Source organism: Hydra vulgaris, chromosome 09 (genome assembly GCF_038396675.1).
Source record: "Hydra vulgaris chromosome 09, alternate assembly HydraT2T_AEP".
Lineage (NCBI taxonomy): Eukaryota > Metazoa > Cnidaria > Hydrozoa > Anthoathecata > Hydridae > Hydra > Hydra vulgaris.
This window is the reverse complement of record NC_088928.1, coordinates 6967501-6980585: the sequence shown is the minus strand read 5'-3', so window position 1 is coordinate 6980585 and position 13085 is coordinate 6967501. Positions and strand designations below refer to the sequence as shown.

The 13085-nt window shown below is 28.5% G+C and overlaps 1 protein-coding gene across 1 annotated transcript in view; it reads left to right on the top strand.

Moving 5' to 3' along the window:
• Positions 1-427: 427 nt before the first annotated feature.
• Positions 428-13085, top strand: part of LOC136084989 (uncharacterized) — a 61201-nt gene continuing 48543 nt past the window's right edge. The window contains exon 1 of the mRNA XM_065806381.1: positions 428-677. Within this exon, the coding sequence (XP_065662453.1) occupies positions 428-677 (250 nt within the window). The remainder of the gene's footprint in view (positions 678-13085) is intronic.

Sequence of the window (13085 nt, the reverse complement as noted above, 5' to 3'; positions counted from 1 at the left end):
CCAATTCGCACTTATGCCATGTTTGCAAGTTCTTTCGGCGCACTTATGCCATTTCGCGCTTGTGCCAGTTCGCCACTTATGCCAGTTTTTGCAATTGATTCGCACTTATGCCAGTTCGCACTTATGCCAATGTTTGCAAATTCTTTCGGCGCACTTATGCCAGTTCGCGCTTGTGCCAGTTTGCACTTATGCCAGTCTTTGCAACTGCTTCGCACTTATGCAGATTCGCAGTTATGAAATTCGCATTTATTCAGCCTCCTCTCGGATACGGCCTGCGTTCTTGTTATGACCATGATGTCATCAAATAAATCAATTTTGTTATCACCATGATGTCATCAATTAAAAAAAACACCGAATAATTTCCCTGCATCAAAAATTGTGCTTATGCAAGCACTCATTTCATCGCTTAATTAATACAATAACGAAGATGATTTTCGAAATATTGTTAGTTTATAATGTGGTATTTTCAGTTTCTTTTAATCCAGAAAGTTACATAACATGCAAAAATGAAGACAAATTTACAACTCTATCTGGTGATTTACATTGTACGCTATCCTGTGAGTGTCCGTCTGATGAACAAAAAGAAGTCCGTAACGTTTACGTTGGTTGTGAGAAATGTTGCTGTGCTAATATCAATTATAAGCATATTGAAAAAGCTCTACAAGAGACCACTAAAAGTAAATTAGTGTTTATTATGCTTAATTATTATGTATAATACGTATGCACACACACAACACACGCACGCACGCAGAGACAGACAGACAGACACACACACATCAAATATATCATTGTATTCTACAAAAAAAGGGGTGCCCCTATTTCGCTGACTTTTTTAAAAAGTGTCGCGAAGGGTTCTAAAGGGTCGGGGAGACCATAAAAACCATTTATGGACCCGAAAAAATTGTCGCGACCGGTCGCGACCTAACTTTAAAAAAAAATTAAAAATTTTCAAAAAAAAATTTTTCAAAAAAAAAATAATTTTTTTAAAAACCCCCCGGAAATTAATTCATTCATTCATTCTTCTTTCATTCACCCACTCACTCACACGCTTTCTTTATTTTATTATTAATAAATAAAACCCACCCACCCTCCCATTAAAAGGTAATGATTATGATGATGATATGATGATGATAACGATGATATGATGATGATGATAACGATGTAATGATTATGATAATGAGGTGAAATTATTAATTAATTATAATTATTATTATTCAGATAAAAATGGCAATTTTTGAAATTTTTTTGAAATTTTGAAAATTTTTAAAAGTTAGGTCGCGACCGGTCGCGACCATTTTTTTCGGGTCGCGACTTCATTTTATGGTCTCCCCAACCCTTTAGAACTCATAGCGACACTTTTTAAAAAAAGTCAGCGAAATAGGGGCACCCCAAAAAAAGTGGTCAATATTCTTAGAGAACAGAGCAGTAATAAATTAAAAAAACACTTATCTAACTTTAGTAGAAACTGGGAGTAGAATCTCAAGTTAGATGATTGTTTTTTAATTATATATATATATATATATATATATATATATATATATATATATATATATATATATATTTTTTTTTTTAGTTCTATAACTTATTGCATTTGGGTGTACATAAAGGTAAAAAATGATTCTTTTGCAAAATATTTAGTTGCGAAAAGCTGGCCAGGTTATGTAGTCAATTTGAGAACATTTAAGTATATGTATGTCTGTAAAACAAAAATTTTTTGCTTAACGAACATACGGGTCATTCTCCTGAAAAGTAACATTTTCAATAGTTAATTTTATAAAAATTAAATATTAAATTTTTTAAACCAAATTTTTTGTTTATAGCTTTGAGTATATTTAATCATTTGAAAGTATCCACACAACTCTTTAAATGTCAGGTTACTAAAAAAAAATTAAAAACTTATAGTGTAATCCACAGACGTGACAACTTTACCACAGACGTGACGTTAAGAGTAATATCACTTATGCTGTAACAGCTATAAGTGCTGTTCAAGTAATTTTCAAAAATATGAAACATCTGTTTTTATAAGCTAACATAAAATAGTATATGGTACAAGTTTTTAAAATTTTTTAAGTGTTATTAGTATGTAAATTAGAAAATATTTTTGAATGGTAAATCTTGTGGAAAACTGTATTGCCCCCTGTTGTTGAGGTTTGGCTGTCACAATATAAACACTACATCGCCTTTATCGATGGCAGAGATGTCATCTTTCTCCGGAAATGTGAAAAATTCCTGGCCAGATCTTCTCAAAAAATTATGACAAACTCATTTCCATCTGCAACTAAGGCTTGAATTAACCCAACATAGTATTTGACAATTTTTTTGGAAGTTTGAAACTTCACAATCACAAAGTCATTCATTTTAATAGACAAGCTGTCCTCCTCACTATCGCCGTAAACACTGTGATAACTTAGTCTTGTCTTTTTCTTTTTACATTTACTTGGGCCTTGGTTTTCTTGTGCCAAACCTTTGGATATTGTTCCTTCAGCAAGTTCGCGAGAGGTTCCGAGTTCGATCCCCAACACGTCCCTGGTAGTACCGCGCTCAACTTGTTTCTCCGCGCAGCGGCTTTGTTCGTCAAGGTTCGTGTTTCGGAGTTATAGAGTTGAGAGAGGGTTATAACCACAATTAAGTAGCCTCCTCATCTGTAGTGGCCTTCTGGGCCTTGGGGAGGTGAAATAACTAAAAAAAAAAAAAAAAAAAAGTGGTTTCTTTCTTTTCAAGGATCGTTGACCTGGTAAAGTATGTTTAGGAATTTCTTAAAACAGAAACAAATAAAATTATTTATAAAAAAAAAATTACAAAATTAAATAACAGTTAAATAAGGATTTTGATGTACAACTTATTTCAATATTTTATGAAAATACAAGGCTCGCTGAAAAACTAAACATTAATGTTCAAACATTCTTGATGGCTAAGTACCTAGAACATTTAAGCAATGCAAAAGTTTGCAATTAACAATATGAGCCAATTTAAATTTATACATTAAAAGGATACGAGGATGAAGATCTGTCAAAGATTCAGTAGGGATGAGTACTTCTCCAATACTATAGTGATTGCATTTTGTACCATTGTCACATTTAGTGCATGTCAGCCTTCTCATATACAATGTTTCTTTTTTAGTGGAACTCCAAAACACCTCATGAACTTGTAAAGTCCCCTTGAAAGTTGTTAGGTTTTTAGGTACACATTTCTCATAGAGATTGAAATCTGTTTTTTTAATAGTATAGATGGTTGTACTTGGATACGTTTTTTTTATTTCTTCAACCAAACAATTAATATCAGGAATATCTTTCCCTTGTCCTATTATTCTGTCTGCCGTTCTTTTGATACATCCCCCTATTCCATTAGGGGCACCTTTTCTGTGCCCCTTTTTCTGTGCCCCTTTTTCTGTGAAATGCCATCTCATTGTTTTAGCTCCAAACTCTTTTCGAAAAAAAGTACCTAGCAAATAGAACATGGACTTGTTTCGGTACTGTTGAGAAGTACCATTGCTAAGAAAATGAACTATTTCAATGATAGGCAGCTTTTCTTTTAAGTCATTAATAACAGGCTTTAAATGTGCACAGATCCCAACAAAGTCGTGTTGCCTGTTATCTGAAAATGTACAGTAAGATTTGGCTTTTATTTTGTTTTCAGAAATACTGTAATAGTACGCCTCAACTGTATGGATTGACACTTGGTTTCTTGATCCACCAAAAATGGAGCAATTGAATTTCTTTTGAGTATTTGCAATTGTAATTTTCTGAAAAATCACAATGAATGAAAATATCCCTAGGCCCCAATTTATTTTTTATTTCTGATGTAGCTTTGTACTGGTGTTTTGTATTGCATACATGCCTCACAAACTTTTCCAACATGTTATTAATAAAATGTAAAAACAGCTGTTTTTTAGTTAATGTTAACTCCTCTTTTACAGTTTTGAAACATGTCTTCATTTTACCTTCTACCAAAACTTCAACTCTTTTTTTAGACCATTGGAGAAAAGTTGCTTGTTCATTCTCAAATTATTTACAAACTATTTTTTTGTTTAAACAGCATACTCCACTTTTTTTTTTTCTAGACACAATTCTCTCAGCTCGCCATCACATGTTATACTTTTTTTGCAAGTCAGTGGGATATTTATATGCCAACATCTTTAAAGTATACAACTTTTCAAGAACCAAAGCAAAATTCTCATGGTCAATACAAAGACAAGTATCTCGTTTACGGAAGTCTGGTTGAACTACCCAAAAGGGTCTCAATTTACAAAATGTGCTATGAGATGTTGAATTGAACTCGTTTGTTTGTTTAAAGTCATTATACAAATTTAACATTGTATCATTCAGTAGTCTTTTCTGTTTTTTCAGTTTGTTTCTTGTTATTGTTTCTTTTTTCCCAGCAGTAAGCCTACTAGAACTATCTGTTTCTAAAAAGTTTTGTACTTCCATCTTAAGTTTTCGTTGTTTCAGTATATTTGAGAGTTGATGTGTATGGTATGGATTGCGTGGTAAGATATATCTAAAAGTAAGATTGTTAAGGCTTCTTTGAAGTCTTTACTTCTTTATTATCTTTCCGCTTAATACCCTGGCAAAAACCTTTTTTTTTGTTAATACATCTTTGAGTAGAAAAATTTGATTGTATTTATGCCTTTAACACTTCGCTAAAAAGCAAGCTTTTCTTTACTTCCTTTGAGCATTTTGTACCACTAGTCATTTTTTAAACCACCTTTCGAGGAGTATTATCTTTTACAGACTGCAGTCTGTAGAATTTTTGTTTGTATTTATTACCTCTTTGCTTTAACAAATTGTTTTTTTCTTCTAATTATTGGATTTTTTTCTTTAACCCATCTCTATACTTTCTACAAATTTTTAGCCCGCTGGTATTTCTGGAGCTAGATTATTGACTGGGACCAGGAAGTACATTGAAGTCTAGTTCATTGTTGATAGGAATATTTACAATTGGACTTTCAGGTGGTGTTGACAAATATTCAATTAGTTGTTGTCTTTTTTTTTAATTTCTCGACTTCTTTTGGTCCTTTCCTTCCAACCTTTTCTTACTGATCTTTTATCCCTTTCTGAAAGTTCATGAATTTTCTTCCGTGTTGCTTTTTTCTTTTTCTGTCTTTTTGTTTTTGTTCTTCATACTTTTCTGGGTTTTCAGCTTTCATCTTCTCCCTCGCCTTTCTCATACTTAGTTTTTTCAATTCTAGTTTTTTCTATCTTTTCCATCTTTATAATCTATCAGGCTAGAAACATTTATCTTTTCTCTAATAATTAATTGGCTAAATGAGCAAAGTTTTAAAATATTAAAAATAGTATAAATAGACATTAAAAAATCCATATACAAGTAAAATGGTTATTTGTTGTCACGTCCGTTCCACTGGTGTCACGTCTGTTGCTTCCTGTATTCCACAGATGTGACATCCACAGACGTGGCAGATTAAAGGAAAAAGCCTAAAAGGGGTGCTATGTTTTGAGGCTAGGACTCTGTTCCCCTTGGAGTAAACATGTCCAGGTAATAGCTAGTAATTAAAATTATTACTTATAAAAAAATAAATTTATATACTCTATAAATGTTTACCACAGATGTGACACGCTCACACTAACAAATTCAACTTTTAAAGCTTCAACGCTTATTAACACAAAACAACTCTGCCAAACCTTCCTTCAATTTTACTTATTAATAAAAATGTCTGATATTTCAGCTAGGACAGCAACAGAGAGCACTACTGCTTCATCCTACAGCTTTTTTTTGATGTTAACAACTCTATCCACAGACGTGACACTTGAGCTGGTGACACGAGCTTCAATCACATAAAAGTTACTTTGAAAATATGTTTTGAGGAAAATAGTATGTCAACTCTAATTTTAATGTATTTTTAATTATTTATTATGCATTAAAAAAAAGTAAAGTACTTCTATCAAGGATTAAACTACTTGGGATTAGCAAAAGGTCTGGGTGGTGATATTCCACGGACGTGACTTGTCACAGTCTGTGGAACATAATTTATTTACTGAAAATACTATTTTGGATTGGGTTAGATTAGTTTAACATTGTATGAGCTGAAAATTTATTATTTGTACCCGTTAAAAATAAAAATATTAACTTGAAAGAAAAAATTAGTGGTCACAGTATATTGCTACCTTTCTGGAGAATCACCCATACATTAAAACGTACATAAACTTGAATGTTCTCAAAACAACTTGGTGCGGAAGAACAAAAAGAATATTCCTTAACACTAAAAACCTGCCAAATCTAGGAACAAACTAATTCTCTTGGTTCAAAAAATACACTGACTAAGCAAAATAAAGTTCTAGAGTTTTCTGTTGAATTGTTTTAAAAATTGTATTATTCGAAATTTGATAAGTAATGATATTCTCGAAGCCACATCTGCAAAGCCATATATCTTATAAACTTTTTATATTTGTTTACAAAAATAAATGCTTTAAATATATATTTTTAAAATTCTCAAAATTTTGAAAGTTTATTATGTTATTGATTTTACTAGTATATTAATATTTTTTATTTAATGTGTTTGTTATGCAAATGTAATTTTGTGAATCTGTTTTTTATTCTAATGCATTATTTTAAAGCAATTTTTTTTAAAGCTATTTATTTTGTAAACAAAAAGACTTTCAACAAAAATTGCATTTTCAATGAAGTTGTTAATAATCATCAAAGTTAATAAAACTAATTATGAAATAAACATAAAAGAAGTTTCTGGTTACTAAACAGAAACATGCATACAGAGTAACTCGCGGATGAACAAGTACTCGCCTAAGGTCATGACAGACTACAAAGATATATTGTATATATATATATATATATATATATATATATATATATATATATATATATATATATATACACACACACACAGAAATATTTAGAAAGTTATTAGATATAAAGTAAAGTTTTTAAGTTTTTAGATATTGCTTTACTAGCTCTAAATATTTTCGCTTCAGTTGCCATTCTTAAAACTCGTTATACTTAAAATTACTTTTTTCTGTTTTAAATACTAATCAAATCAATTAATACTAATCAATTATTACAATTAAAAAGCCCACTCACTAAACATAATCAGCGGTATTGTGAAGCAGTTCCGCTTCCTCTTCATAAAGTATTTTTAACCTTTTTAGTTGATTTCTATCTAGTTAATTTAGTTTCTACAGTAGCTCAATGGTTCAATTATTTCATTTGTTTATCTTACCAAGAAGAATCGTTTCAAATATGTTAAAATTTTCAACGACACGAAGCATAAATATTTATAATAAAAATTAACTTTTATTTATAAAATAATTACCTTAAATAAAACTAAAGCTAGCGTTAGTTTTATTAAAATCTTGGTAAACTTTTCGGGGCCTATTTTTATTTTGGAGGTCTTTACATGTGCCACAATGTAAAAATGATTAAAATAATAAGTCTTCTTGACTATTTTAAGGCCCCTAACATTACGGGACCCGGGGGTATAGCCCCCTTTAACCGCAGCCCTCCTTAATCCAGCACTGGAAATGAGACACGAGTATATAAATGAAAATTATATTAAACTCTTTAATAAATAAAAGAACATTTGTTTCCTTATTAAGCAATCGTAAGATATTATTCTATATTTAATAATGTCACTTAATTTTATAAAAAAAATATCAAAGAGCGATGTTTCGAAAATATTTGTTCTAAATGTCGTTTTATTTATGTTCTCAAAACGACTAAAAATCTGGTCAGTTTTTCTAAATGTTAAAAATTGGCCAGTTTAACTAAATATTACTTCTGTGGTCAGTTATCAAGAGCGATCGCTCCCGATTTCGACCACGCCTGCAAGTATAACCAATTATAGAATAATTTATTTTTTTAATATTAAATTTTTTAAAATTTTTATTTGTATTTTTTGAAAAATTAAAATATGTACTTTTATGCTCATTGTTTCCCAAAATTTTTAAGATGTTGACAAAACACTTTGAAATTTTTCCAAAAGTTCAAGAATGACTACAATTTGAACCTCAAACATATAAATCTAATAGAACCTTTTTTTTTAAATCAATTTCGGAGCAAATAATTGTGCATGTTGTCGTAGATGCATTATAACTAAAAGTAAAACTAATTTCCAACTTTGGTTATAGGTTCAGATTGTTATTTGTCTTTTTATTAATAAACCCTGAAAATTTCAGTTTTAAAATTTTATTAGTTCCGGAGATTTTTAGGAAATAGATTCCAGGCCTTGTTACAAGATTTTGCTGCGTAATGAAAACGGGTAACGCATTTCAAAGTAACTCAACTCAGCAAATATATTTAGCAAATATATTAAATTTTTTCTTATTTGTTTTGTGAACTCTTTTTAATAATGTTTTTAAACAATAAAGAGTTTTTTTTAATTATTTATCAGTTACCGATAACATATTCGTGATCATAATTTATTTTCATAAATTAAATGAACGTCATTAAAACAGTACGTTATGAATTAACAATAAACAAAATATCTTATTAATAAAATATTTACATCAAAATAAATTGTTCATTTTTTAAATTTTTATGACAAAAAATAATTTTTATATTTATAAGGAATTTATATATTTAGTTCCTTAAGATAAAACTTAAAACACTTTATTTTCTTTAACTAATTTTTAACAACAACAACAAAGTTATTAAACAAACTGTTTCTTTAACAAAAAATCTATTAGTTTACAATTGCGGTTAAATGCTTTTACTTACAACTTTATTTCTTCTGAATAAACGTCATGTAAACAATATCAAAAGATAATTTTAATATTCTAAAAGATAAAATTTTTTGTGTAACGCAAAACTGCTGAATGCGTAGGCAAATTGCCTTTTTTCAGTTTGTATATAAAGGAAATACTTTATAAATTGCGCTAGAAACATGGACAATTTTTAAATTTGTTTTTCAAATGTTGTTGCTATACATTACTGTTTTTATCAATGCACAGGAAAGCAAGAAAACAAATTGCTGTTTATTTGTAAAAAAAAAAAAATTTTAACAAGTTTTTTATTTAAAAAAATAAAACGATGCTGCAAAATTTTTGTGGGCTAGTGCATTTTTAATTTACTGAACTTTCTTAACGAAAATTTTAGGAGCCCATATAAACCTTTTTTTTAGATTTTAAATATATTTTTTTAAACAGCGCAATCGTTATGTTCATAATCTCTAGTAATTTGTATTAACATTGGAAATTAGGCAATATAAATGAAACAATTTCATATATGCATCAAATGCGGTAAATACATTTATTAAAGAAGTTATTCTTTTATATAACTTATTCCTTCAATAACAAAATTTATTAATCAAATAATATTTTTTACAAATAAATAATTTTCTTTCTTATTTTCCTATTTTATACGTATTGAGAAAAAGCGTCAAATATAGCAAAAACTTTTTTAAAAGCGAAAAGACATAAAAACAAATAAATATAATAAACTTTCAATTTTTGTTAAATCGTTATAAAAGATTTTTTTTCAACAACAACTTTAAAATAAAGAATACAAAAGTTGCATAAAAATTTTATAAAAAAAAATATTTTTTTAATTTACTTTTTTTAATTATTAAATTTTCTAGTTTATTTAGTTAAACTTGATATTTTGTTACAATTTTGTTTCCTTTTTTAGGGTTGTTTTATTTTTTCTAAGTAGATAAGTTTAGCTTTTTGCCGTGGAGCAACGAGTTTATAAAATATTTTCTTTAATATTTTTATCTAAATTTATTTTCATCAACAAATTTCAAATTTTATGCAATAATCTCTTATTTTTCAAAAACTATGACCATATAAAGTTTTAACCCCCCTCAATTTGAGGGGGCTGTAAACATTGCAGGGTCATAAAAACTGAACACTAAGAGATTATTGTATGAAACTTGAAATTTGTTGATGAATATGAATTTAGATGAAAATAGTAAAGAAAATATTTTATAAACTCGTTGCTCCCACATTAGGGGCTTGGTGGGCCCAATAATTGGGGTCTTTTTGTTCCCAAGCTCCAATCACCCCACTTTGCAAAACATTCTTTTTTGATATAAGCATAAACATACAAAAGTTTGGAATTTGTGTCCTCCATTTGACATATTGAGAATAACATGTGTCCTCCATTTGACATATTGAGATTAATTGCTCAGAACTATTTGTAGCAAGCTCATGTTGACGGTCCGTAATAGTTCACCAAGAAAGCAGAAGCTGCTTATATTTATCCACTTTATCTGGATCCATACATGACACTGCTTCAATGAGGCAAGCCTTCAAGGTTTCAATATCACTATATGGTTTTCCTTTGCCAAGAATGAGAGAAATTTTATATGTTGCTTCAGTTGCTCTATTTACATGTTCTTGAACAATTGAAAATGTCTGCTTTTGTTTGCTCTTTTGAGACTTCAGTTTTGCTACTGCATTTTTTTGAGCTTCTCCCTCTAATTTTGTATACTTATGATCCTTATGAATGTTTTCATAATGTCTCTTTGCAGTAGCATTCTTCAAAGTAGCAGTTGTTAGGTCACACAACAAGCAAAGCATTTTATCCTTGGTTGGAATCATGAAGTAATCTTCCTTCCATTTTTCATTAAAAGACCGATTTTTCTCTTGCACTGCTCTTGCTTTTTTAGGGAGAATTGACATTTTGACACTAGTTAAAAAATTAGACATAAATAGAAAACCATGATATACATTATAATACAAAAACTTACAGTCAATTGATTTCTACTGTCACAAAAAAAATCTGTATGGTGTTTTTATTTATTCATTTTGTTTTGTTTTGTTGTTATTTCTGTCAATCAATTACTACTGTACCAGCTTTGCCAAGTTAAACAATTTTTTCCCTTAATTAACATTACACTTTACTATAACTATTAGCATTCATACACTTTACTATAACTAAAATGTAAAAATAAAGTAATTTTTTAAATTTCATTATTTTCTCTAATATATTAAAAAAAAAATTTAAGTTCTTAATTTTACATTTCGGGGCTGCACAAAGAGTGTCTGGGGGCCGCAGGTACCCCACCCCTGTTTTAAACTATTAAAGTATAACTATTCAAAGAATTTCATGTTTTGGCAATAAATTTAAAATAATATGGTCAATATGATAAATATCTGAATTGTTTTGTTTTGCACTCAAAGCAAGTAAAAAAGTATTGGCAAGTACTAGCATCCTGCCTCATCTCATCTCACCCTGCCAAACTTTAAGTGCTGTATGTATATATATCAGGCCTTGTTTTAAAGCGTTATGCGTAGAGCAATTTACGTATGCCTTAACAGGCTTAAAAAAGATTAATTGGACCAATGAGAGACAATTAAAAAAAAAAAATAATCTAAAAAATAACTTTTAATGCGAAAAGGCTTAAAGCAAAATAAATTACATTGAGAACAAATATTTTCGAAACATCGCTCTTTTATAGTTTTTTTATAAAATTAAGCGACATTTTTTTATATAAAAGACATCTCACGATTGCTTAATAAGGAAACAAATGTTTTTTTATTTAATAAAGAGTTTAACATAATTTTTATTTATATACTATTGTCTTATTTCCAGTGCTGAACAGAAGGGTTGGGGTTAAAGGGGACTATAGTCCCAGGCCCCACAATGTTAGGGGCCCCGAAATAGTCAAGAAGACTTTTTTTTTAGTCATTTTTACGGTGTGGCACACAAAAAAGCATCCAATATAAAAATAGCCCCAGCCCCGAAAAGTCTAACAAGATTTAAATAAAACTAACGCTAGCTTTAGTTTTATTTAAGCTAAATTATTTCATAAATAAAAAAGTTAGTTTTTTTAATAACAATTTTATGTTTCGCGTGAAAATTTTAGCATATTTGAAACAATTTTTCTTAGTAAGATGAACAATCAAATAATTAAATCATTTTGTTAAAAAGATAGAAATCAACTAAAAATTCTTTATGAAGAGGAAATGGAACTGCTTCATAATATCACTAATGATGTTTAGCGAGTGGGCTTTTTAATTTTAATTAGTATTTAAAACAGAAAAAGATAACTTTAAGTTAAAGGATAATGAGTTTGTAAGAATCGCAACTGAAGCGAAAATATTTAGAGCTAGTACACCGATATGTAAGAACTTAAAAACTTTTCTTTATATTTAATAACTTTCTAAATATATATATATATATATATATATATATATATATATATATATATATATATATATATATATATATATTATATACATATATACATATATACATATATATATATATATATATATATGTATATATATATATATATATATATATATATATATATATATATATATATATATATATATATATATATATATATACAGGGCTTGTGATGAAGCGATCGCGCTCCGCTTGTAAAACGCGCCCGTAAATGGTATTTTCAAATGTTCTAGGTGCGATAAACAGCGCTCGTTCAGCTTATAACGAGCGTATAAAATAACGCTCGTCCAATAGTTCGGAATTATTTTTTTATTTTCATAAAATATTTAAAAAAGATTTTTTATTAAAGATATTCTGTTATCAAAGCACTGATATAAAATATAAAAAGCACAACGTTGTTTACTTTTGCACTAACGTAATGAATGAGCAGTTTAAAGTTGTTAATAGTCACTTATTTCAATAATGGAATGTGCACGTGGAAACACAATGTGAATACAAGTTCGCAAATAAAATAAGAATAGAAAATTAGAAAACCATTATAAGAAAATTGAAACTGCAGAATATTTTTAATCTTGTGAAAATATCAAGTAAGATTTATTTGATTTATTGTTTGTAATATTCCACACATTGTTTATCATAAAAATAAATATTAATAATAGAGTAATTTTTAAAATTAGTTTTTGTTCATAGTATAGGTTTTTTATTAACTATTATTTATTTTAACTCAAATTTAAAACGATTCTGTTGTTTAGAATGTTCGCAATCAAGGACATTCGAAAAGGAAACAAAGTAATGATGTCAATATTTATTAAATGGAAAGTTATTATTCTTAATTATTATTATTTTAGAAAAAAATTAAATAATTAATTTGAATTGAAAACATCAAGAAATATAAAAACCATTAACCGTTAATTAAGTTTACAGCGTAACATTTTAAAATACATATATCAAAACAACGAAGTCACTAAATTATACTTCAATAC